Raw genomic sequence first — 26,348 nt, 5'->3', positions numbered from 1 at the left:
ATCAATGGAAGAAGTCATTTATCTAATCTAATATTCATATCATATCTCTCTCACCCTCTAACTATCTATGTGTCTCTGTCTCTTTTCAGATTACAACGTATTAATAATTTTTATGATATGCAAATGTCGATTCAATGGGCCAGAGCCAAACCTAAGCCAAGCCCCGATGGGAGCGCTGCGAACAGGAATGCAGCGTGGAATGGGGCACATGAAGAAGAAGAATGTGGCAATAGGTAAAAATAAATCAGGAAGGAGGAATGTGGAAAAAGCTGCGATTAGCAAGAGAACAAGGAAAGTGAAATGGTGGAAGAAGAAACGAAGAACGTAAATCGAGGAATGTGAAGAGAGTATTTGAGACCTAGAAAGAGTAATGAATACTTGGGAAAAGGATAGAAAAACTAACGGTTAACAATAGAACATGGAACCATAAACAAGGAACATGAAACGAGAAATTGAAAAAGGACGAGAAATACGTAATTTAAAACGAGGAACGAAGCATAATGAGTCTAGAAGGTAAAAAGAAAGCAAGAGTATTATGGAAGACAATTACTTTATGAGAACCCAAATAGAGAGATCAGTAGTAGCTCATGAATACATATATTTAAAGACATTTAATAGGCAGCCCGACTCAAGACTCAAGCTGAAAAGACAAAAGATTGGGGGATTTTCTGAAAATACATATGATTATCAACTATTTACTTACCCTATGAGCCTTATAAATAGAATAAAGACCACATTTTTACATTTCTTGAGATATTTAGTCAACATTTATTCGTAGTGATTGCTTCCATTTGCATTAAATCAGACTTGATAAGAGCTACGGCTAGAGTTAAGTATACAATTTGTTTTGGATACATATGGTATAGATACATGTTCTAATTATCTTAAGATAATTTCATTTATTTTCATTGAAATGCCATTCCATGGCATTGACAATACGAAAACGTTTCCGAAAGCTGTTGAAAAGCCGTTGGGACAGTCTCAAGTTGTTGCTCAGATCCAGAACCGAGCTGCTATTAGATCGAAATTAAACAAAACTCCATAGATAAAGAACAAAAAGAAAACAAACTAATTCTTACAACTAGGGAAACATAGTTGTAGCTATATTTAGGATAGAGCTGTAGCATTTAGGTCGGACAGAATCTTAATAGGTTAGATATGTATACACATATATTTATATATACTCAAGATATCTATAGGATATATAGGACATGCTTTGCATTCTTAGGGACAGACAGAATAGAATGAACTAGCCGAGGGACAGGTTAACATAGATAATTCAATGGATCTATAGGCGAAATATATATGTAGATCGATAGGTGGATAGAGGAACAGGGGAACATTTAACAGAAAGGAATTATAGCTAAATAATACAAATTGAAGATATCAAAATAAAATAAAAAATGGGTTTTGTTTTACATTTTTTACACATTACTTTATTTGCTTGTAGAGTTGCGCTTGGGCAAATCTATTCGACTTTCAGAGACATTTAATTACATACGCTTTGTTTTTTATTTATACTAGCAATAGCATTAAACATAAACGTAATACGACTAATAATAGTAATAATAATAAAATTATAATAAAAATAGAAATAAAAAATAAAGCAAAGCAGCGCTTTCGATCAAAGTTCTTTGTTTTGTTTTTGTTTTTGTTTTTTTTTTTTTAGTTTCCACTAAAGACTAAAAGAAGTCAAAATTGTATGTAGAATGTTTCTTGTATTAGCAGCGATAACATTTATCGATGATGCGATCGATTATTTTTTGCATTGCAGCATTTTGATTGCCCTTTTCGTTTCATTTGCTTTCGTTTTGTTTCGTTTCCGTTTCCGTTTTTCTTTTTTTTTTTTTTGCCAAATTTAATATTTAGAGTTTTTAGGCACACTTCGATAAGTATCTAATATATATATATATGTATATAAAATATGTTTGTTTAATATGAGAAAAATATGTCCAAGACTTCAAAAATTAATCAAATTTCGTGATAAATGCAATAATTTGCTTCTTTGTAGAAAAATTCCTTTATCCCCCCCCAATATGTCATCACTTACATTTGTTAAACAGCGCTCACATTTTATACACTTAATACATAGACACTCACACACACTCACACACACACACACACACACATACATTCACACATAATTAGAAACAGAAATAATACAGAATTTTTCGTTTTGGACAAAGATTTGTTTAGTTAACGCCTGCTGTACGCTAGGTGGCGCCAACACACTCACACAAACACAGAGAGAGACAAAATAAATAATTTGTTTATAACTTAACAACTAAAACATATTTGATATTTAATACTTAGATGTAGCCTTTACACATAAACACAAAAAAAAAAATTCTTGTGCCATGTTTTCGTTTTTTTTTTTTTTCTTTTTTTTTTTTTGTTTAATATGTTCGTTTACTGTTCATAACTCGCTAACTAGCTCCCTCTCTTGCGCTCTTAAGTAACTGCGTTATGGTTTCTTTATCGTTTATCTCTTTCGCTTACATTTTCTTTCATTTTTTTTTTATAGTTTTGGAAGTGTTATTTTTATATGGAATTCAAGTGTACGATTTGTCACTAACTTTAGCTGCCAAGCGACTTAAGTATTTGATATATATAGATGTACAGATATATATAAAAAATATATATAGTGATATATGTATATGGTGTATGCCTGTTCAACTATAACTGTTTTTCTTTTTCTTTTTTTTTTCAAAAAATAAAAATAAATTAAAAACAAACAAAAAAAAAAACATTTGGCCAATGAAATTCGCTACAACAAATATGCAAGGCACACAGATCTATATGTAAATATATATCGATAAAAATATAGAGTATATATAGCATATATATTAATATGTATATGGTATATAGAACTTTTCATTCGACTCTCGTTGCTTATAGTTTAACATAATTACAGCGCTTTGTTATCGTTATCGTTATCGATATATATATACATAGAGATATATACACATATATATATATATGTATCGCAATCGTTATCGTTCTAGTTACAAATCACTCGTTACTTTGCCTTAGCCTTAAATACTAACAGAAATGTTGGGAAATACAAAAAAAAAAATAGTTGTATATATGTATGCATATGTATATGTGTATAGAGTCTATATAGTATATGGTAGATATGATATATATGTATATAAGTACGGCTAATATTACGAACCTATTGGATTATATAATAGAGAACTCAGTTAACGTTTCAGGTTGTGGAAGTTGACGTTGCCATAGCAAAAACAATTGTTTATAGAGCATATACTTAGAGTTGTTGTTGTTGTTATTGTTTTTTTTTTTTTTTTTCTCTTTTTTTTTACTTAACTTGACATTTAAAGAGTTTTCTTGTTTTTAGTGTAAATGAATCAAAAAATATTTTATATATATGCGAATATATATACATACCGAGGGATCTATGTAGTAGTAGTATGCATTTATGTAGCGTTAAATTAAGTAGATATTTTAGTTATAAGTAGTTGGTATGAACATTAGATACAATCAGTTAGAAGACAACCTTTTGTTGATTGCTTGTTTTTTTTTTTTTTTTTTTTTTTTTTTTGTTTTTTTGTTTATCTCTCCAACATTTGAAATGAATTAGCAGCATCATCTTCCTCGCGCCACCCCATCACACATGCTCCAGTTAGTGGTATATATAAATGAGTTTATATATATGTATATATATATATATATATAAATATACATGTATAGTGTATGCATCTGTAGCTGATTTTGTATATGCCAGACGAGCTTCATTGCTTCAACGAAGAGTTGGCCGGCAGCGTGGCAGAACGTTGCACATTCGGCGCATACGGCTTGTAGGCGGAACGTGTCGATTGGCTGCAGCGACGGTGGCGAGTAGCGGGTAGCGGGTAGCGAGTGGTGATAGTAGTTGATGGATAGTTGATGATGATAATGATGGTGTAGTGGTATGCAGCAGGGCGCAACGAATAGTTGGAGGAGAAAGAGGCGCGCGTAGCGAATGGTTCGAGTGGTACGGATCGAACAAGAGTAGCGAGCGATACGAGCGAGTAGTGTGTGAAACAAGCGAGAAAAGAGAAATACGAAATCAATTAGCTTAGGATTAGATACACAAAAAGCCATATATATCAATATTAGCAGCGAGTGGGTTACGGTTCTGCCTATAATCGTTTTGGCAACGTCAATGGGATTTCGGGGATTTTGAGCCGGTTTCTTTCAAAATTTCTCGTTTTCTGATTTATTCGTCGACTCTGTTTTACCTGGGCGATATTTTGCTGCCGTCTGTGGTGTTGTTATTGGATGAATTGGCCTTGTAGCCACTCTTCTGTATACGCTTGAGCAGGCGTGCCACCCACAGAGATTGCTCCTCGGGCGTGTTGGCCAAGAGCAGCATGTCGCGTGCGCTGCGCGGATCCAAATGCAGTTTGCACGGCGCCAGTGGATCTTGTTTGTCCACATGTTCCTTGTGTATCTTATTGCGGCATCTAGATTGCAGATAAAATGGAGAATGTGAAGATGGGTATATCACGACTTTACGAAAGATATATATTATTAGGTTTACCTCTTGCATTCGTAGGCCGCCGGCGGCTTAAACACGGACCAAAGCGGCTTGGCGCAGACGTCACAGAACGAAGGCGTGTGGTACGTAATGTGAACAAACTCATGACCTAGACAGGGATGGCAATAGAGTGTGAGTGAGATGGGAGATGAAAGGCAAAGAGTTAGAGTTGAATTTAGTTAATGCTTAAATTGTTTCTTATTATGAATTCAATCAGTCAGTTGGTCAATCCGCAAAGATCATGTGCTTCTAAACAGTCAATATTAAAGTCCATTAACAGTCAATTAGAAACAATCCCTATCATCAATCAGCATCAATCATCATCAATCTTCCAGCAGTAATCTTTATAGCTCAGACTAGTAGATGTAGTCAAAAATTCGTTTCTTCTTTAATCTACAATCTAAATCAATCACGCAATCAATCGCTCAGTCAATCATAGCTTACGCCGTATCCCACTTTAAATAACTAATACTCAATAATTTATAGCTCAGTTACCCTTATGCAAAATGGTGCCTGGCCGCTCCTCATTGCTGCTGGCATGCAGAGTCACATCCAGCTGCTCATCGGGACGATGGGAGGCGCCCTCGCCGGCGTACAGCAGCTGAAAGATGCGCGGAATCTCTTTGGCATCGGCGCGTATGACGTCGCCTTGGGTAACGCTGCGCACATGATAGACTTTGCTGCAAGGCGAAGTTTTGATACGGTTAGATCTGCACCGAAACTGTTGAGGAATAAAGACTTACCTTAGATCGAGTATGAGCACGGGATCTGTCGTTTTATTCTTGTCATTTTCTGTATTGTAGAAGATGATTTTGCGGGACGAGACGATCACATATTGTCGCTTCCAGTTCTGGCCGCGGCGGCGATTCTGTTTATTTGGCACAGACAAAACGCCCTCGAAGACAGAGTCCTATATAACAGAGATGAGAAGTCGTTGAGTGCGAGCAGAAAACGGACAAGAGTAATTGAGAGACATACCTGGGTATCCTCGGGATCGTTGTCGGCCGACGAGAGCGAGGCCGTCTCGTTGAGCTTACTCTGTAGATGCTCAATTTCGGTGGCCTTGCAATCGATCTCCATGCTCATCTTCTGCTTCACCTGCTGATCCTCGACGGCCTGCTGTTGGAGATCCTGATACTTAAGCAGCATCTGGTTGTATTTCTCGCGCTCCTGCGACAGCTCCTGCTGCAAGCGACGCATCTCCTTTTCCTTTTTGCGCAGCTCGGCGGTGGAGCGAGCCTTGACCTTTTGTTCTAAAAAAGACGAAAATACAGGATTAAACTACATGCATGTGGAGCACATTGGGAATGAAGATAAGAGACTTACTTGGCCAGTCGGAGTCGCGACGATTCATGACCTCGGTCAGCTTGGCCACGGCCACCTGTTTGAGTAGCACTTCGTTCTTGCACTTCTCGCCCAGTTTGGCGATCTCTTCGTCCTTGGCGATGCGCTGTTGCTGCAGCTCCTCGAGCTGTTTCTTGTGCTGCGCAAGCATTTCGTCCAATTCGCTGCTCTTCGATTTGAGTTTCTTGTGCAGATCGGCTTCGGTTTCTTTGAGCGCGGCTATGGTCGCCTCCTTGGCATTGATCTCGTTGCGATGCTTCATTATGAAGTCCTTCAGTTCGAGCTCCTTGATGGTTTTCTCCTTCTCGAGATCGGCCACCGTCTCCTCGGCAATGGAGCGAGCAAGTGCCTCCGAATCAGCGCGTGCGACTGCCACTTGCACTTGGTGCTTCAGCGAGACGCGCTCCTCCTCGAGATCCTCGATTTTGGACAAACGCTCGGCGCTCTCTTCCCGATTCTCGTTCGCCTGCGTCTTGTACAGCCGCGAGAAGCATTGCTCAGCCTCCAGCTGGGCTTGCAGCTCCCGATTGTTGGCCAATGCCTCGTGATGTGTGGCCTTCAGCTGCGTTAGATCCTCCTCCAAGCGTCGCTTAGCCTCGCGTTGCGCCGCCAGCTCCTTCTGCAGCTGAGCCTCCCGGGAACGCAAATGCGCCACCTCCGAAGTGTGCAGACTTCTTTCGGAGAGCAGCGAGTTGCGTTTGATATGCTCCTGGTCCAGCTGGGATTGGAGTGCGGCCACCTTTTCCGACTCCTGCCGGCACTCGCCCTCCAGCTTCTGCAGACGCAGCTGGATTTGGCGATAGTCAACGGAGAGCATGCTCAGCTGTCGCTCCTTCTCCTGCGAGTTCTGATCGGCCTTGATGCGTGCGGATTTCTCCTCATTGAGCTTGGACTGTAAGGCCTTCACCTCCTGCAGATTGGCCTCCTCGCGCGAAACGAGACGCGACTTCTCCGTCTCCTGGTGCGCGCGCACCTCCTGCTGATAGCGACCCTGAGCGGCCTTGAGCTCGAAATCGAGACTCGCATGCGTTCGCTCCAGTTCGCTAATCTTCTCCAGCAGCGCACGATTGTCCTCCTGCGCCTTCTGCTCCCGCTGCAGCGAGCGCTCCAAATCATTTGCCAGCGTCTGCATCTTGTTCTCCGCCTCCTTGTGCACAACCTTCAGCTGGGAGCGCAGCGTTTTCTCTTGCGCCACCTGCGCCTGCAAGTCGGCATTCTCCTGATCGAGCTCCTCCTTCTCCTTCTGCAGCGTCTTATTCAGCTCCGCCAGGTCGCGCACCTTCTCCTCGTGCGTTTTCAGCGTGAAGCCCAGCTCGGCATTCTGTTTCTTCAGCTTCTGTGTTTGCTCCGTTTCGTTCTTAAAGCTCAGCTCCATGTCGTGCAGCTGCTTCTCGAGCGTGAGGACCTTCTCATTGATATTCAGATCACGCATGCGTGTCTTTTGCTCGTTCTCCAGCTTCCGCTGTGTCTCCACAATCAACGCCTCCGCCTTCTTGCGCAGCTCGATCTCCACCTCGACCTTCTGCATGGCCACCTTGTAGTTGTGCTGCCTCAGCGTCAAATCCATTTCATATTCGCTCGCAATGCGCTGCAAGTCGGCCTCTCGCTTGGTGATCACATCCAGTTGTTGCCTCAATCTCGTGTCCTGCTGCTCCAGTGCCTCGCAACGAGCCCGTTCCCGTTCGAGCAGCGCCTCCAGCCGCTTCAGCTCATTCGAATTTGACGGCCGATGGCGATGATTGTGTCCATGATTGTTGTTTGCATTGGTGCTGCTGTTCACCGACTGTGATTCCTTTGATTCCGCATCGACAGTGTCGCTCGAGAGCAGCTGATAGTCGCCCGTATAGGTGAAGCCAATGAAGGGCAGATGATTGCCATCGAAACTCTTGGGCACCGGAAACATCTCCTCGGGCTTCTCATCCCGTTCAATATCCTCGAAATTGCGCGTATCATCGTCGGACGTCAGCTCCGGCACCACAGGCGGCACACTCTGTCGTATATTATCGAACGACCACGTGTCGTTGCGAAAGAACGGATGCGCCTTGATGTCCTCGATGCCATAGCGACCCAAGCGCTGTGTCCGATCCGTGAGGAAGGCGCGTATCAATGACTTTGCATTCTCACTGATCTCCACCTCGGCGGGAAAGCTGAGCGAGTTCTTGTGATCCATGATTTTGCCATAGGTGCCAACGAGAGAGTCCGCATAGAAGGGCGTCTCCCCGAATAGCATCTCATATAGGAATATGCCCACCGACCACCAATCGCACTCTCTGCCATACTCGTTGTCCACGCCCTGACTCTGCAGCACTTCGGGACTGATGTAGTCGGGTGTGCCCACCGCATTGCTGGACACCACCTGACCGTTGGGGCCCATGCGCATGCAGGTGCCAAAATCGGCTAGCTTCAAATGGCCATAGCTATCCAATAGCATATTGTCGGGCTTAACGTCGCGATGCACAAACCCCATATTGTGTATGGTGTCCAAGGCGAGGACCACTTCCATCGTATAAAATATGGCCCATTTCTCAGGTATATCATAGTCGCCCATTAGCGTGACAATATCACCGCCCGGCATAAAGTCCATCACCATATACAGGTATTTGCTATCCTGGAATGCGAAATGCAATTGTACAATCCATTCGGAGTTCGCATGCGCCATTATGTGACGCTCCTCCCAAAAGAAGGCGGAATCCGGACGTTTCATCATCTCAAATTTTGATAGCCGTTTCATGGCGTACACCTGACTGGATGACTTGTGCCTGACCAGCTGCACCTCGCCAAAGGCACCAGCTCCGATCAGTTTGATGAAATCAAAATCATCCACATTCATGCGCAGCTGATTGATCTGCTCAGCCAGGGGCTTATCTAGTATTATGAAAGAATGGAAAGTGAAATACATTTGCATTATATATCATATCAAAAACAATATATCTCTGTCTATAATACTCACATTTACACGCATATTGATCGATGTTCTTGAAACGCTTCAGCGATTCGTGTGCACAATCGCTGACCAGCGCCGAAACCGTGTCCAGCAGGCAGTCCACGTTACAGCTGCTGGTCGGATCGCGCATCTCGCGCTCCAGCGCCTTCGCTCTGCAAGGGAGGAAGAACAAGAGATCATCATTAGAGTAATGCAAATCGAATTTGATACATTTATCGATAGGCGATAACATCTATTGCTTATCAATCAAGCTGAATTATTCTCGACCGATATCCGATAACGATTACGATAACTATACTTTATATTAATACAGTTTTAATACGATTATTCATCGAAAAACAGCTTGTTCAAGTTTTCTAGAGAAGATATATTGATTGAGGCTTTCTACGTATTTAATTTCCACTTAAATAATGTCTATCGATTGCGATTTGCGATCAAAATAATGCTACCTATATAGTTCCATTGAGTTCTTCAAATTGTCTGTATCTGTCTCGCAATTTATGTTCAGCTGAGCGACACTGCCCAACAAAATTGTAGTATTCGAAAACCGATCATTATATCCCTATCTACATTATGATATCGCAGTACCATGCTTATCGATAGCAATGCTGAAATACTTTATGTCTATCTATTTGCTATTCAGTTTCTATATGCTCCTCACAATTTTGCTACCCCAACAAAAACGGGCATTTTGCTTCCCCCAAAAGGTTTTCAGTGTTCGATAATGTTATTAGGTCATTGCAAAGACATGATAGCCTGCTTCCGACAACAACAATAATAAAACTGGAAGTTTTCGTAATCAGCTTCATTATTTACATGATGCGGAAAAAAAAGCGCGTTCGATTACTCACATGCTTTATTGATATAAGCGAACCGTCCCGGGGGGATCGGAGAGAATTTGTGACTCAAAAACAACAGACAAATAGGCGCTACGACCGACGATGAACCATTGGCTAGTCTGATAAATTTGTATTTTGCTTTTTAAGAGGTACAGACTGTTAATTGAAGTTTGGAACTAGTTCGTTCACACTGGTTCGTTCAAATGAACTACTGCACGTCGTATTCAGAAACTTTTGAATTAATTGTAGTAGAGTATATGAGGAACTAGTCATAGAATTAGGACCATTGAACTAGTTCATAAATTTAATTTATAGTTCAGAACTGAGCGCTCTCTTCTCCATATTCCATATACAACTTGTTACTTTAGACGTGCTTAACTACATATATGAAACAAGTAATACTAGCCCTCTCTATATATACATCAAGAGCGCTTCAACCATATACTACGAATATCGAATACCTATTCTACGACCTAGTACTAGATATATATAAAAGTATTTGCCTAAGCTTAGAGTCCTTAAAATAATCGTATACCCAGTGGGCTTCTGATAGGCATGACTTACTGTATCTAACTGATTCAGGGCATAGACTCTTCAGCTTTTAGAGCAAAGTATTTGTTTTCTTTTCTCGTTTCCCCCTTGTTTTCTTGCACTGCGAACCTTGACTTTATCGCAGAGGCAAACGATCCATATGTTGACTTTGATAAATTGTTGGAATATATAAACATATATGTATATATATTTTTTTGATATGGTTATGCATCGTGTTTTCTTGTTCGCTGCATGCGAAACAGACAAATACAAAGAATAGAAAGAATGCGTATCTCTCTCAATCGGGTATATAGGCTAGGTCTAACGACTTGACCTTTATAGCTTGAGATGTACAGCTATTTAATATGGAATTTGTTTAAATACATATAGTATATATATGATTCTTAAGACTTTGAGTTTTCAATCTATTCTATCTAGGGTATTTCATAGTCGTTGAACATGCCATAAAATATACACTCTTCCGTATGCAATGTTTTTTCTTTGAATGAACGATAGCTCAGTCATGCAGAGTGCCACGCCCACCGACTCTACAAAAGGGGGCAAATGCAATCGCTAGAAGAATGAGAAGAAGAAGAAGCAGACGCAAATCCTAAAGCTGAGCAATTTGCAAACTTAAGAAGTCTACAAGTTTCTGGTCAAAATTTAGTGATTGATTAATTGAATGACTAATTGCTAGATTAACTGACTAATTGAACAACTTTTAAGCGGCTCAGCTCTTGCGAGTAATCAAAAAAAAAAAAAAAAAAAAAAAACCACAAGCAAAAAAAGTTTCATTAACAAATTAAATTCTTATCGCGCAGAGTGTAAATATATATACATATGTATATACATCAAATACATACATATATGTATATATTTATATATATTTGTGATATTATAATTCATTCATTCATTAATCAATGCAAGGAAGCAAATGGGCAGAATTTAGATAAAAGCTCGTATAAGGAAGATATTTGGCAGCTACGTAGCGTAAGGTTTGTTACGTAACGTAAGCAATTCTTAACAAGGAAATGCTAGATAGAGGACCGATGATCAAGGTAGAGTTAAGGGTAGAGAGAGAAGAGAATAGGGAAGGAGAGAGGCAGAGAGAGAGAGAGAGAGAGAGAGAGAGAGAGAGAAAGAGAGAGAGAGAGGGACTGAATTTAAGGGAGACAAAGAGAGTGAGAGAGTTATCGAAAGGAAAGCGGAGATGGAAACATATAGGGATCGAGAAATAGAAAAGGAAGACAGATAGAGAGCGAAATAGACATAGTACAAAGCGAGCTAAAGTCATACTTAAACTAAAACTGAAAGAGAGAGAGAGTGTGTGTATGTGCTAACGGTAATTGTAGAGGAAGAACGAGAGAGACACATAAGTAGAAACAGAGATAAAGAAGTTTGCAAACGAAACGATGCAACTATTATATATATAAGAACTACTAAGCCTAAGAGATATAAAGCAAACAGGCAAAGAGAGAGAGAGAGAGAGAGAGAGAGAGAGAGAGAGAGAGAGAGAGAGAGAGAGAGACACAGAGACACAGAGACACAGAGACACCGAGACACCGAGATTGTCTTTTGAAGTGTTTTGTAGAGCCGATGACAGACGGCGCAAAATTGATACTAAAAGGTGTTTGAATTGTTGTGATTTCATCATCGCCCGATACGGCTTGACAGAAAAGCCAAATACAAATGACAACAACAACAACAACAGCAGCAGCGGCAGCAGCAGCAGCAACAACAACAACAAATAGCAACAGCCAACATGGAAAAGTGGGATTTTCAAAAATGTATTTTGAGATTTTTTTGTTTGCTTTTTTTTTGGCAATGGCTACAACAACATAATTATGAACAGCCAGAGCAGCCGCAGCCGCAGCAGCAGCAGCAGCAGCAACAACAATAATAAATACATAATAAATCACAACAACAACAACAACAACAATATGCTGCGACAACATTATCGTCACCTAGAGACAATATAATTGTAAATTTAATTTATGCACGCGCACCTAAATTTTTTAGCTCGTTTCAAGCTAGACTTTTTAGCCCAAAAAAAGCTGCATTGGCCGAGCATAGACGACTGTCTAATACGCGCACAAAGTGAAACGTAATTATGTATTATTTTAGTCAGAAACGGTACAATTATATATATATATATATATATATATATATATATATATATATATATATATATATATATATATATATATGTATAACATATATATATATGTATTCTTTAAATATTTATATTGAATAGAGTGTAAATAATTGTCTAAATGATAAGAGCTCAAGTATAACAAATTGTGTAACTTTCTAAGTGGAGTTTAGCCATGATATATGTAAACATATGTGTAGGTCTATGGGCTCTAGCTGCGATATGGACAGATGTATTTAACATCTATCTATATCTTACACAAGACTATATACATATATTTTAGATATACAGCCATTATAATAGTAATATATAATTGAAATAGTTATCAAATATCACAAAAATATTATTGAGTTTATGTATATAAATTCCAAATAAGGGATATATAAGACTATATATATATGTATGTATGTATATATATATATATGTATGTGTGTGTATATTATGTTAAGATTTTCAACTATTCAGAACCAGAACTTTCATATACAAATATAGTTACCAAGTTGATATATTGATACTTCTTGAGAACAAATTGAAGACTCGAAAAATATACATATATGTATATATGATATATGATATGATCTCTATAATGTGTAATTCCTTTGTCGTTTGTCTTTTGATTAGCTCGAAATTTCGTATATATCTCACTGTTTGCTCTCGAGTCGAAAGCTTTCGCACACAGACACAGCACACGCACGCTTAATGCAGCTGCACTTTGGTTAAGGCAGCTGTCAACGTCGCACCAATACAAAGCCAAAGGCACACACAGACACAGAGATGCACACTGATGCACACAGATATACAGAGGCTAGTCCAGGTATTCCAACAATTTGGCGTAATAATTCTTTTGCGCTTCAGTACAAGCAAAACAAAACAGGGGGAGAGAGAGAGAGAGACAGAGAGAGAGAGAGAGAGAGGAGAGAGAGAGAGAGAGAGTGAGAGGAGAAGAAAAAAGAAATTCAAATTCAAATTCATTTCCGTGCCAATGCCAATGCGAATGCGTTTAAGCTATTATTATTTTTAAGTTTATTATTATAAATTGTTTTTGTTCTTGTTGTTGTTGTTGTTGTTGTTGTAGCTTCTGCTTCTGTTGCTGTTAGTTTTTAATGGCCAAGTGCATTGCAATTGGCGTAGCTGCTTTTGCTTATGGCCAAATGTTTTTAGCACCTTTGCCGCATTTCAAATACATTTTATAGTGTGTGTGTGTGTGTCGGGTGTGCGGGTGTGTGGGTGTGCATATATGGTTTATAAAAATTGAAGAATTTCTCTCAAATTTTTTTATGATTTTCTTTAGGATACGCAACGTACCGTTCCGGCTCTAACAGATGCAGTGCAGCGGGCATCCAATACCACATATCTCTGTCCGCAAAGCACCGACTCTATAGAAAGATTTATATATATATATATATATATGTATGTATATACTCTATATATCTATATGCTATAGTTATATGTATTTATATAGATCTTTGCTCTTATAGCTTTTGCGAAACGCGTTTCACGCACTGCGATGCGCCGCCTGCAACTGAAATAACGCTCTCTGCTCGTTGGCCCAGTCGCAGCTTGTTGTTTTTTTTTCTTCTACCTATATATATATATATATACATTATATATATTATTTGTTTTTAGTTGTTGTTTTTGGTTTGGTTTGCTTACAAATTTTAATGCGAAAATGGCAAATTTATGAAAAGTCGCCCGCCCGGCCACCAGGCACGGGCATGGCCAAAATCGTTTTGCTCACTCGCTTGTCAATTTGATTGCCGCTGCCGCTTTGAACATTGATTATGCTAGGTGTTTTCAGCACTGATGTTTTTCGTATACCCTGTACACACACACAATCGGGCATGCTGGCAAAAATAGTCAAGATCAACTGTAAAATGCAAATTGAAAGCGATTTCAATTTATTCACAATACACGGAAATCGATAAATATCGATTCATGCTATAGATGTGTACGACGAGCCATGCGGAAAATAACATTACTTGACTTAGCTATTTATCAATTCCAGTCGAGACTAAAAGACCCCTCTGGCATCGGCAGTCTGATTAAGCAAAGATCGATAAACATCGATAACAATCACAGCTCAAAAGTACTTGCAGCTTGCTTCTATCTAGTGAATCAGCATATGCTAGATTAAACCATGCTCAAGGCTACCTACTATGAACTCTCATTTAGCTAGTTAAGCACAGCTCTATAACACCGATAATTATCGACACCAGTTGTTAGCCCATGTAACACAGGACATATTAATACTTTTACCTATAAATTATTTACTTGCTATATATAGCTAATCATCGTAAAATTAATCAAGCCGTTCTTCATACCGTTTACATCTTAATTGGTCCGATATCTATATAGTACTCATTGAATGTTTCAGAGGCAAATTTTATTGATATTCTTTCTGTCCTTGAGCCGCTATTTGTAGACTTAGCTCTTGCTTATATTACTTTCATGATAGAACTCTATATCTTGATATCAATTGAAAATTTGAATGAATCCAATGTATATGTCAACAGAAATAGGAAGCTCAAGGCTGAGCATAGGGTATTTACAAGTTGATCATTTCAGCTCTTCAGCACATTTACTTGTTTTGTTTTTAGCTAAATTTGTAAATCTTAAGTGAACAAATCTGAGCACTCATTCAGTTTTAGACAATTAATTGAACACTAGTCGCAATACGTGTGGAACCATGTGTGTGCGTGTTACTGTGTGTGTGTGTGTGTGTGTGTGTGCGTAACTATTAGTATATAGTATTACTCACCGACGCCGCCTTTCCACATCCATTCTAAACTAATTGGTAAACGTCCTGTCCAATCTTCCACTGCGTCTGGCTTTCAACTGCCGCATGCAATTCGCCTCGCCTTCTGCTTTGGCTTTATTGTGGATGTGTTAGAGCAGCACTGCAAATAGTTAATAGATATATATATATTTGTATTATAGCGCATACCACCAACTTAACAGACAAGAACTAAGTGCACCAATGTAGAAAAGCCCAAATTAAGATCGAACTACTGAAAACCTTTTAGCTCGTTGTCTTGTTATTGAATGAATCGAAAATTTGTATAGCTCAGCGTATTAAATACCTAAATGCCTAAATGGTAAACTTTAAATTGTACCTGCTTCTATTTAATACATGATTCATTCAAGTCATTTGGAAAATATACAAATTTGCTGAGTGTCACCAATCATAGAATTTAGAAACTTATTTTAAGTGCTTTTACACCATATGGTTTGAGCGCGGACTTGTACCTGTTGCTAATAGTGAATGTTCACTGTATTCTGACCAACGCGTGAATACACATACACACATGTATACGTAAATATATACGGTTCCTGTATGCCAATGACAACGAATATACCCCACTTTGAGTAACTAAAGGTAGAGGGCATAATTATCTACGATCACGCCGAATGCGGTGCTTCTTACCTGCTGCTAAGGTACGCCTTAAAAGCCGTTGCTCCACTGCACGAGGATTGCTGCTGCAACACCAAAAAGAAAACAAGCAACAAATATATATATATGTATCAAAATTAGTTATACATGGAAAATATTGCTAAATAAATGTTATTTGCCGCTCACCTGAAGATGAAGCCCAGCTGGGCGCAGGAAAAGCAATAACTGTTGCTGTTGTTGTTCTTGTTAGTGATGGACTGCTGATGAGGTCACGAGCGTGTTTTTTGTTGTTGCGCGTATTCCTTGTTGTTGTTGCTGTTGTTGGGTTTTTATTCGTAAACCACTTGAGGATTCAAATGGTCTGCGAAGGAGTAGTAGATGCAAATGCGTAAGCGACAGCTTCGACAGCCGTCGGTAGCCAACGCCACATGCGGGCGGGCGGGCTGGCAGAGACGTGAACGACAGCCCAGGCAGGCGCACACTTATATATGTATATTTATATATCTATATACATATAAATTTATTTAAATATAATATATAGTATATTAATATATAATATTTATTATATATAATATATTTATATATGTATATTTACTAATATATATATATGCAGATATATGTGTGTGCCAATGTCCAGGTAAATGCGTTTGTAATTCGCCTCGTCAACTGGCACTAATGTTTAAGTACTTGCACGATTGAGCCGTTCCGTTATATTTATATAGTTTATTTAATTCATCTATTTTTCGCTTTTCTCAACTTTTTTTGGCAGCAAGTTTTTTGGCGAAACAAGCAACAGCAGCAGCAGCGACAGCAACAGCAGCAGCAGCAGCGATTTCGTTGTGTTTGTAAACATGCAATGTGTGGCACATTGATTGTTGTTTGCGCTGCGCGCATGCAACAGTTGCAACAGTTCTTTTTCCTTCTTTTTTTGGTTTACTTTTGGCTGGACGCAGCCGAGAAGACTTGGTTAAACGATTTTTGTTTTGTGGATTTTTAGCAGAGCCCAAATCCAAATGGCAGCGTCACAGCAAATTGTTCACCTATTTTACGATCACACTAAATTTTGCCCCGAAATATACCAAAATGGGCATTTTCAAGCGGCAAACGGTCACGCTTTTTTTTGGTATTTTTTCCGCATATATTCACTCAATTTTTAAACTAATGATCGTGTGGTATTTTCCTATGGAATAACCGTTGACAGTTGTTGCGATTGTGCCTTACATTTATTATTGCTTATAGTAATTAAAGTAAGTATAACGTGTATATGATTGTATTTAAGCCATATGAACTTAATCGAAATAACTTGCCGAATTTATATGTCGCACATAACAATCGAATATTATTTCGATAGCCGAAAAAGCAGCTCTAACAGTGTTCGCAATTCCGATAGTTCTTCGCAAAATATATGCTGTTTAAGGTATTTTCTATCTATAGAATATGTTCACACTGTGATCGATCGGTAACCCAAACTTTATTCAAATGAATTGCGCCTTTCAAACTATTACACATAAGATTTTATATCATATTATCACTACACATATATATTAAATAAAAATAACTATATTAAAAAGTGCAACGAAGACGGTAGACTTTCGACTATACACTATACGACTTTAGTTAAAAATACGATTGTAATATGGAAACATTTCGATTTTATGACTTCCTGTGTCATTTTTGTATTTCAAGCACTTAAGATTACGTTCATACATATATAATACTATGCGATGATGATGTCCATGTGTTGAAATGCAAAATACTTAACTTGTGACGTCAGCAAAAGGCTAACACATTACTTTTTGCAATCTTTTTGACATAAAGTTTGCGTACCATGAGTGTGTGTTTGTGTGTGGCTACACGTTTGTATGTGTGCGTAGTTTGCATACCAGCACAGTGTAGCCAAGTGATCTTAAACAATGTTGCTGATTACTCAGGTTCGTGTAACATTCGGCTTTTGTCGGCATCAGAAAACCTGATTCGCTTTGTGTGTGGGGTGCAATGGGCTAACACACACACCCAAAAGCAATGTATGCCAGCAAAGGGCTGTCCAGCCGATCGGCAGAGCGCAAAGAGAGCGAGAGAAAGAGAGAGAGAGAGAGAGCATGAAGTAGAGAGCGATTTTAGTATTTGTTTTGGTATTTAGTGCTAGAAAACGACAAAATAAAACACAAGCAGCAATTATTGTGCAGTTAACCGTTATACACAAGCAGCAGGCAGAGACTGCGACAGCGACCGCAGTAATCAGAGTCAGAGTCAGAGTCAGTGTCAGTTGTGGCCGTCAGTCGTTAGACGCGTCTCGTTAGCCGTGGACACAGCAATCGCAGCGCTTGGCAGTCATTCATAAATCAAAAATAAAAGTATATATATAAATACGATTTGTTAACTAGCTGGTATAAAACGCGCGCACCAATATAGTATATATAATCTTATATATACATATTTAAATATATACATATATTTATGTATATGTGCACATGTATCTATAGCATATAGCGTAAATCCATGCATATTTTTTGTCTTGTTTTTTTGTGACAATTCTAAAGACAAGATCGCTTGTGTGATCTATACGAGTGTTGTTTACATATATACATTGTGTGTCTCTATATATGTACATATATAAATTGAATTCCAAATATCTATATACTTCTTTGAAATAGTCTTCTATTTATTAACTTTCAAGTTATATTGTTAACAACAACAACAACAAAATGGTCGAGACCGTCGTCACCGTCGAGCGCACAACAACAACAACTGGCCCACCTGGCGGCAATCCCTCAGCCGGTGACAATGGCAACTTCTGGAGCGCCATTCGCTTGAATCTCGATTATTTTCAAACTGCGCCGGGCCTCATCAAGATTGTCCAATTGGTAAGTACATAAGTAGATACGTACATATGTGACTAACTGCATATACATACATGCCTATATAGTACACCAAATGGCACTTAAGCTCGGTGACAATCCCATTCACCTTGCCTGCCCTTCCCCATTCAACTGGCCTAAATAGCCAATTAGAACAGCTTGCAGCTGCAGTTGGGCATCATAGACTGCCTAATGCTTTTCAACGATACTTCACAGTCGATTTGTAAAATCTATCAATGAATCATTAGATCAACAATTTTACTTTTCTATAGAGATCTAAGACAAAGTAATTTAAAGTTGATTCTACTTTACTCACATCTGTTGCATAATGTAGATTTTAGTTCGTAATTCCCTTAGTGAAAGTAATTCCCTCTGACTTTGCGATCCTCCAAATGACTAATTATATCCACAACGAATATACTCTCTTTGCAATTGATGGGCCCGACGCACACTAGGAAAGTAGCCACAGCACATGGAAACAGCGAACATGATACGGCATTGCGTATACGCCGCATTGCCCGTCAACCTCTACGATCGTCCGCCCGTCCGCCTCCTCGACGCTTGCCACCTACAGAGCTTATCTGTGTAAATTGAACTTTTATCTATAGATTTCTCAATGCCTTCTGTCAATTAATGCACATTTCACGCCAGCTGGCCGCCATCTTTGTCCCAAGTATATACCCTGTATGAATTAGAATCGCTTCAACACTGAGGGTATTCTATTAGAATGAAATAGATAAACAAAAATTATAAATCAGAGATCATTGTTTCATTTTATTGATTTCTTTACGGGAAAGATCAGTACAAACTATCAAGCGATTAAGATGGATGAAGATACGTTTGGGTAGACGATTTTTGATTAAATTATTAGACAAGTCTCCGAAGAGTTATATATATAATAGTAATGTTAATTGACAAACATTCAAGCTGATAACAAAATTAGTTGCTAAAATCGAATCGAATATATAGACATAGAAGGATAGACAGATAGATAGACACAAGCTTACGACTGCATCTGAAATAAACTGGTATATATGTAGTGGATTAAGCATATATCATCATTATTTCATCATCATTTCTTATATGTATAAGAAATACTTTTGATCTATGTATCAGTCAATGAATATTTACATGTAATAGAGGTACATATATACAAAGAAAACAGGGTATTTTGCCATCATGCTAGATTTTCTCCATGTGTCATTAGCTATCTATAGTTTCATGGTTGTGTGTGTGTGTGTGTGTGTGTGTGTGTGTCAGGATCTCATTAGACGGATAAGATAACCATGCCAAAAGGGCACCATGTGAGCAAGGCATGTGGTCGAAATAACTTGATTCCAATTCTATATACATAGACATACATATGTATGTGTATATACATATCTGTTAATGACTTTTAAATCGAGTATGTAATTTATAAAAGCAAATTTTCAAAACACAAAAAAAAAAAGAATCAAAAAGTAGTTAAAATTGTACAGCTGTGCAATTTCACAGCTATTTTATATATATAGAGTATGTACTTATATGGAATATGAATTTATATATGTATATGTACATATATGTGTCTTATGTACATATGTCTTATATATATCAATATTTATATATATGGTTATATGTAAACCCAATTGCGGGCGCGTGGGAAGTTGCCACCAGTTAGACATGCGAATGCCGAGAACCCACAAGAACCGCAATGAAAACATGAACTAAATTAACTGCAGCTACATGTATACAAAATATATACATATATGTACATATTTATACTATGGGCACATACCACATAATATGTGTTTGAATGCCTAAAAAAAAAATGCAAATGACGTTTTCTTCTTAATTTTGTAAATTTAAAAAAAGAAAAAAAAAATGTTACGAAAATATTCAAAAAAAAAAAAAAAAAAAAAAAAAAAAAAAAAAAAAAAAAATCCAAGCTGAGCTTCGAACCGGCAACTGCTCGTTTAACAGCCGCAGTTCTTGCCGCTAAGCTAAGGCTGAGGATCAACTGAGGAAGAGAAAGGAAGTCGAAGGAATGAAAAGAATTGAATTTCGTTTAAATAAAATTGCAAGAATGTTTGAAAATTCAAATTAAAGCAACAATAAAAAATCTGACAAAAATATCAAATGACAAGTCATATTTCTTAGTATTCTATTTTACTGTGCATATGCGGTCGCCCGCCCACAGGTGGCCGCCAACACGCGACCACAACAAGTACAGCAATAACAGCAACAACAATAATAATGTGTGACACACACACACACACAGTCACAAACACACCGCATTTGTTGCTTCAAGTTAGAAAAAAAAACGCGGTGAAAGCTAGATCAGACAGCAACTGTTTTTGTTATTGTTTTTGTTTTTGCAGCAAGCTTCACTGCCACTGCTAATACACACACACACACACACACACATAGTAGCTAACACACGTGTATTTTAGCGTTAACAAGGACACATGCGCATTAATAATGCACACCTTTTCCAATTATTAGCCACAAATTGTGGCGAACAAAATCAATAGAGAGCTACATTTCGAGAGACACACAAATCCGAGACAATTATATCATTTTCCAAATCACATTAAGGGCCTTCTTACGCTTAACCCACCTTGACCCTGCCCCTATCCATTCGCCAATTGACTATAAAATATTCACTAGCTAATTGCTCTGCCGCTCTATGCGATTCTCATGTCAGCCAATCGTAAATTGCGCCTAATTTTCGATTCTTTTAACTGTAAATTGCTCTGTTGTTGTTTTGATTAGAAAGCCCAGTTAGGCAATAAATGCATTTTTCATTCCAATCTTATCAACATTTGTTGCTTTTTCGTGTCGCTTCTCGTCGATAATATGATAGAGCAGCCTAAGCACACATGGCCTATAAAAATAAGTAGAGTGGCTAAAACGGATATATAAATTATGCATATATCGATTATACAGTATGAAATTTATTCAACTTTAGGCATATTTAGACATTTAATTATGATAAATGATATGCAAAGTATGGTTGAAAAGTATTGCTAACTTCGTGTGTGCTTTATTTTTAAAAGTTTATATAGATTTTTAGATAACATATGTAGAAAAACTTTTGTGATATAGTTGAGCAGCCTCTTCGACAACTCAACATCTTCTATGGTGAATTTCTAGCAAAACAAATTGAGCTACTTATAGTAACTCCTATTCCCCTCATATTTCAAATAGTTGCGCACTTGAACCAATGCACAACTGCAACCTGATTTGGAACTATCAGCAAATATTTGAGCTTCAATATTTGCCTATCTATTAAATGGATTATAGCTTTATTATATCATGATAACTAATTGAGTTCCAATATATATACATAGGCTTTAATCGATAAATAGATTCATAATTGGCCAATAATCCTGCATAGCCCGGTTTCATGTGACTCATTGGGGGCGCATTATTCATGCGCGCAGCGATAACAGGGCGATAATGGGCATTGTTCGAGCGAACAAAACGCTAACTAGATGATAACAATGAAATCCAGCGAACTACGACTAGCTCCCTCTTCATCTCGCCCTCCCACCATCATGCTCTCACTGTCTTGGGCCGCCAGGTGTTGAGCAAGTGTTCGTCCTTTATTGGCTTTATTACTCATGCGATCAGTGTGGCTCACTTGACGCTTAAGGTGCCTTAGTTGGCTCAGTTGAAATTCTATTTATGTGCATCTTATCGACCATCAAACAACAATAAACAAAGTGATAGGCCAGCACACCAGCCGGCCGCCGATATCAGCGGACCATGGCTAAAAGGGCGATAAGATTGTGCGACATCGGTTCCAATTCTAGTTCCAGTCAGCCAAAAGCTAACGGAAACTCTGACTAGTTTTTGTTGTTGTTGTTGTTGTTGTTGTTGTTCTTTATTAATAATGTTGGTCAAACATTTGTGCAGCATGTTGACAAACCTGTTGTTGTTGTACACACGCACACACACTTGCATACTCAAACATACATTGCTATTTATGTCGTGCCAGGGTCGTTACACAAACACACACACACACACACACATACAAAAAATATGCATGTGTGATTTAAAGCAATCTACATATATGCAAATTGCGGCTGGGCACGATAAGAACCGAAATATTTTGCCCACGATTTGTTTGACTATTTTCCAAAAATATTTTGATATAGGCATTACGTAAGATCGGCCATATACACCCGTATATGCAAAGCAGCGCTAGTTTCGCCAGCCACTTACATTGTTAAAATTATTAATGGCCCCCAACTATGAGACACACACACACACACACACACAATTTGTGTTGATCTAGGAATTTCTTGTTTCGATTCCAATTTGAGAAGAAAAAAATACTAATAAAAATATGCAAAATATGTAATTTATAGGTTATACTCAGAATGTTGACTAAGTGTCAACACATGAGCTCATCTTAAAGTACGAATTGACGCTGTCACAAACGTAAATTACGTTTTTGTTTTAACCCAGGCGCACATTTTGGCTTGGCTTGTTTTGTTTACATGCTGTTTGCTGACGTCATAAACTTGCATTGGAAGCGCGCTGAGTGTGCGCAACAAATGTAACCGTTATCTTGTGTATCGTGTACACAAGTGGGTGTGTAGGTGTGCGTGTGACCATTGAGCGGCAAAAGTAAAAAGCCGCCATAGCGCATCCTTTTTACTGAAATATGAGCATTTGAATACATGTATGTAAATACTTAGTTATCGATATTCAAAGTGTATATTTATACAAATGGCGATATGTGTAGTTACACAGCTTTTGCTGTCATGCGCCATCGATCAAGCGATTTTCATGCTTCACAGGGCAAATAAACCGTTTGATTATTTTCCAAGCAAACGTATCCAAACTGAATATGATTCTCAATCTAATTCTGAATTTGGGCCAGTGTCTGGGCTATGAAGCATTAAGTTGTCTAACATAAATACATTTTTATTGCTAAATGTATGCATAAATATATATATATATATACATACATATGTATGTATATGTATAGTGCGAGCTGTGATATATGTATATTTATATTTTAGAAAATACATAATTGCCCACATATATGAGATTTATTTTTATTTCTGAAACGTGATGACGCAAATTTTTCTAGCTGACTTTTGACAGTCAGTGTTGCCAGCATACACTAAAACAATATAAGAAGAAATAAAACCAAATGTCTGTGGTCAAGTGCACGCTGCAAGGCACATTGCAGTTCAATCAACTTTTGGGCGACAGGCGGCGCTTTTACTTCACGTTCACATATACATATTATGCGTGGGCATGTGTGTGTGTGTGTGTGTGTGTGCGTGTAGCGGCGCATAATAAAAACAAAACACAAACGAAAGACAAACAATAACATAAACAAGAACCAGTTGACTTCAGTCGCTGAGGCTGTTGTTATTAGCAACAGGTCGCCTTTGGCTTTGGCAATGTCTGCAACTTTCAGCTTTCACTTTTCGTCTGCCTTTTGTTTTAGCCAGCGCAATAACAACAACAACAACAACACAGAAAGCTGCGTGCGCACACCTGTGCTTGCGCGATTGCCGCCTAATGCTTATTGCTATTTAATTGCAAGCAAAAATACTACAACAAATCAGAAACCTAAATGGGCATGTCATCGAAATCTGTGTCGGCGCCCACACACACACACACACACATGCACACATACGCGCACAGTCAGACGAAACTGGGCGTCAAAGTGCAGCGCTACCATATTTATACTCTGTTCACGAACTGGCTTATGGAGAGTATATTGGTTCGTTTCACTGTATGTTCACCCAGAATTATAGCTGAATATGTGCATATGTAAATGTATCTGTACTGAGCGTGGCGACTACTCATTACCCTGTTTAAAGTATAGAAATTAATATGTGAAACAAGTTCGCTTCCGTGCTTAGAGCATTGCGCGGTCGGTTGAAACATTGCTTACTTTACAGGTTCTCAGCTCAGCTCGATTTAGTTATTTAGTATTTATGTATGACAATTAACTGGTTGCCATTGTTCAATTGCTTAGGGTGACATCATGTCACCCAAAAAAAAAAAAAAAAAAAAAAAATCCATTAAATGTCAATTGAGTAACTTTTGCTTGTGTTATATTGCAGATATTGGGCATCATTTGCATGGCATGCGTCTCGCCCGCACAGGCGGCAGCAACGAGCTTCTTCCTATTCGCCGTTGTCATCTCTTTCATAATTACCTTCTTGCTGATTGCCGCATATTTCCTGGGCATACGCGAGGCGCTCAACGTGGCCGTTAATTGGATATTTTCAGTAAGTCACAAAGCTGGTCACACTTGAGCTGCTATCACTTACTTTTTGTCTCTCTCTCTCTCTCTCTCTCGCCCTCATATTGTTTTCTTCCTGCAGGAACTGTTGACCACTGCTGTGCTGACCCTGCTCTACTTTATTGGATTTATTGTACAGCTAGCCAGATGGGCCGAATCAAGTGCTGTCGGACGTAATGCAAATGTAGCGGGCGGCGTTTTTGGCCTATTCAATTTCCTGGCCTATGCGGCGGGTACATATTTCCTATTCCTGGCGCATAGATCTGGAGCCACGCATTAAGAGTTTCAGCAGCAAAGCCGAGCAGCGATCTGTTCTGTTCTGTTTAGATTCGATAGCCGATAAGCGGAACAAATTTTTTAGTCATGCGCACCCAAAAAAAATTATTAAGAGAATAACGAAAAAGAAACAATGTAAACAAGCAGCAAGCAGCGCACCCACCACGAAAGCCAACATAGTGTAGTTTAAGATTTAAGTGCAATTTGTGCAGAGAGTTGTTTTTAAAATAATTTCTATTATTATTTTTTTGTTATAATTTCCATTATTTTATTCATTTAAATCTAACGGCAGTAACGAATGAAAGCTCAATCGCAAGTTCGCTCAGCTCGGTTCATGTTCAAGCTCAGTTTGGTTCATGTGCAGACTCAGCTCAATTCAAGTTCAGGCTCAGTTCGGCCCGCGCGACTTTTTTTGTTTTTAATGTTAGTTTAATGCTTAATTTAACTTAATGGCCTGCTGACATTTAAGATCAACACATACAAGGCAAACAGCAACAACATATACCATAAATAAGTTCAATAAATTATTCGTATTTTGTAACTGTAAAATAAATGCTATTAACTTGACTATTTGGTAGCTGATCTGTTGAATTACAATCTTGACTGTACTGTAAATTGGTTTGAAACTTGGTTAAAATATCTACTATAAAATGGACTTTGTATAACGTAGCTGGTACATATATTTTTCGCCGTGTACCTTTTCTTCATCGATGGTTCACAGCTTGACTACGGAAATGTACCTGCACTGAATTGATGGTTGGCAACTAAACTAACAAATGACATTGTATACGATCTCGCTTGCATGGAAGTGTGTGTACCTACGTATATTCGCCGCGAACTTGTAGATTGGACTTCACTATTGCTGCTGCTAACGATCTATTGTGCAAAAAAATGTACCTACTTATTCGCGGCTGCTTGGCGCCTTCGATAACGGTAAATGTGATATAAAGCTCAGTAGCGAAACGAAGATAACGAAGAAAATTGCACAAAATGTTTTTTTCAAATGAATTTTAATATCCTTTTTGATGTTGGCAATGTTGTTATTGCACTTTAAATTTGGTCGATTCTTTTAATTATTCAATAGTTACACAACAAAAATAAATGCTTGTCATGGAAAGTTCGACTCGATTGAGTTAAGTCCTTTTCTATCTATATTTTCTGAAATAAAGTTTGCTAGCATTTTGTGTTCCCGTTTTTTCTGTTGTGGCAGTTATTTC

At 38.4% G+C, this 26,348-nt stretch overlaps 2 protein-coding genes across 6 annotated transcripts; one reads left to right on the top strand and one right to left on the bottom strand.

The window, feature by feature from the left end:
- Positions 1–664: 664 nt before the first annotated feature.
- Positions 665–16,816, bottom strand: Rok (Rho associated coiled-coil containing protein kinase). Of its 2 annotated transcripts, none has more exons than XM_089263187.1 (11): positions 15,928–16,816; positions 15,775–15,827; positions 15,109–15,247; positions 8,835–8,980; positions 5,867–8,749; positions 5,519–5,793; positions 5,284–5,450; positions 5,036–5,220; positions 4,544–4,649; positions 4,242–4,466; positions 665–1,013 (listed from the first exon to the last, which is right to left on the bottom strand). In XM_089263187.1, exons 3-11 carry the CDS (start codon positions 15,129–15,131, stop codon positions 896–898), a joined length of 4,128 nt encoding a protein of 1,375 aa, XP_089119313.1. In that variant the 5' UTR covers positions 15,132–15,247; positions 15,775–15,827; positions 15,928–16,816; the 3' UTR covers positions 665–895. The 2 variants fall into 2 exon arrangements, with proteins under 2 accessions (XP_089119313.1, XP_089119314.1); XM_089263188.1 differs by lacking the exon at positions 665–1,013 and adding an exon at positions 1,832–3,840 and having other exon boundaries at positions 15,928–16,815.
- A 1,124-nt stretch (positions 16,817–17,940) lies between these two features.
- On the top strand, positions 17,941–25,696 carry LOC108656273 (CKLF-like MARVEL transmembrane domain-containing protein 4). Of its 4 annotated transcripts, none has more exons than XM_089264833.1 (4): positions 17,941–18,095; positions 18,419–18,605; positions 24,674–24,841; positions 24,938–25,696. In XM_089264833.1, the coding sequence occupies exons 2-4, from the start codon at positions 18,447–18,449 to the stop codon at positions 25,133–25,135; spliced, it is 525 nt and encodes a 174-aa protein (XP_089120959.1). In that variant the 5' UTR covers positions 17,941–18,095; positions 18,419–18,446; the 3' UTR covers positions 25,136–25,696. The 4 variants fall into 4 exon arrangements, with proteins under 4 accessions (XP_089120959.1, XP_089120957.1, XP_017963783.1 ...); XM_089264831.1 differs by having other exon boundaries at positions 17,941–18,128; positions 18,396–18,605; XM_018108294.3 differs by having other exon boundaries at positions 17,945–18,095; positions 18,396–18,605.
- Positions 25,697–26,348: the final 652 nt, after the last annotated feature.

The sequence above is a fragment of the Drosophila navojoa genome, chromosome X, assembly GCF_054131105.1.
Source record: "Drosophila navojoa isolate 15081-1374.11 chromosome X, UAZ_NAV_1.0, whole genome shotgun sequence".
NCBI classification, from domain to species: Eukaryota; Metazoa; Arthropoda; class Insecta; order Diptera; family Drosophilidae; genus Drosophila; species Drosophila navojoa.
Note: the sequence above shows the minus strand (reverse complement) of the source record. Positions and strands in the feature narration are given on the sequence as shown.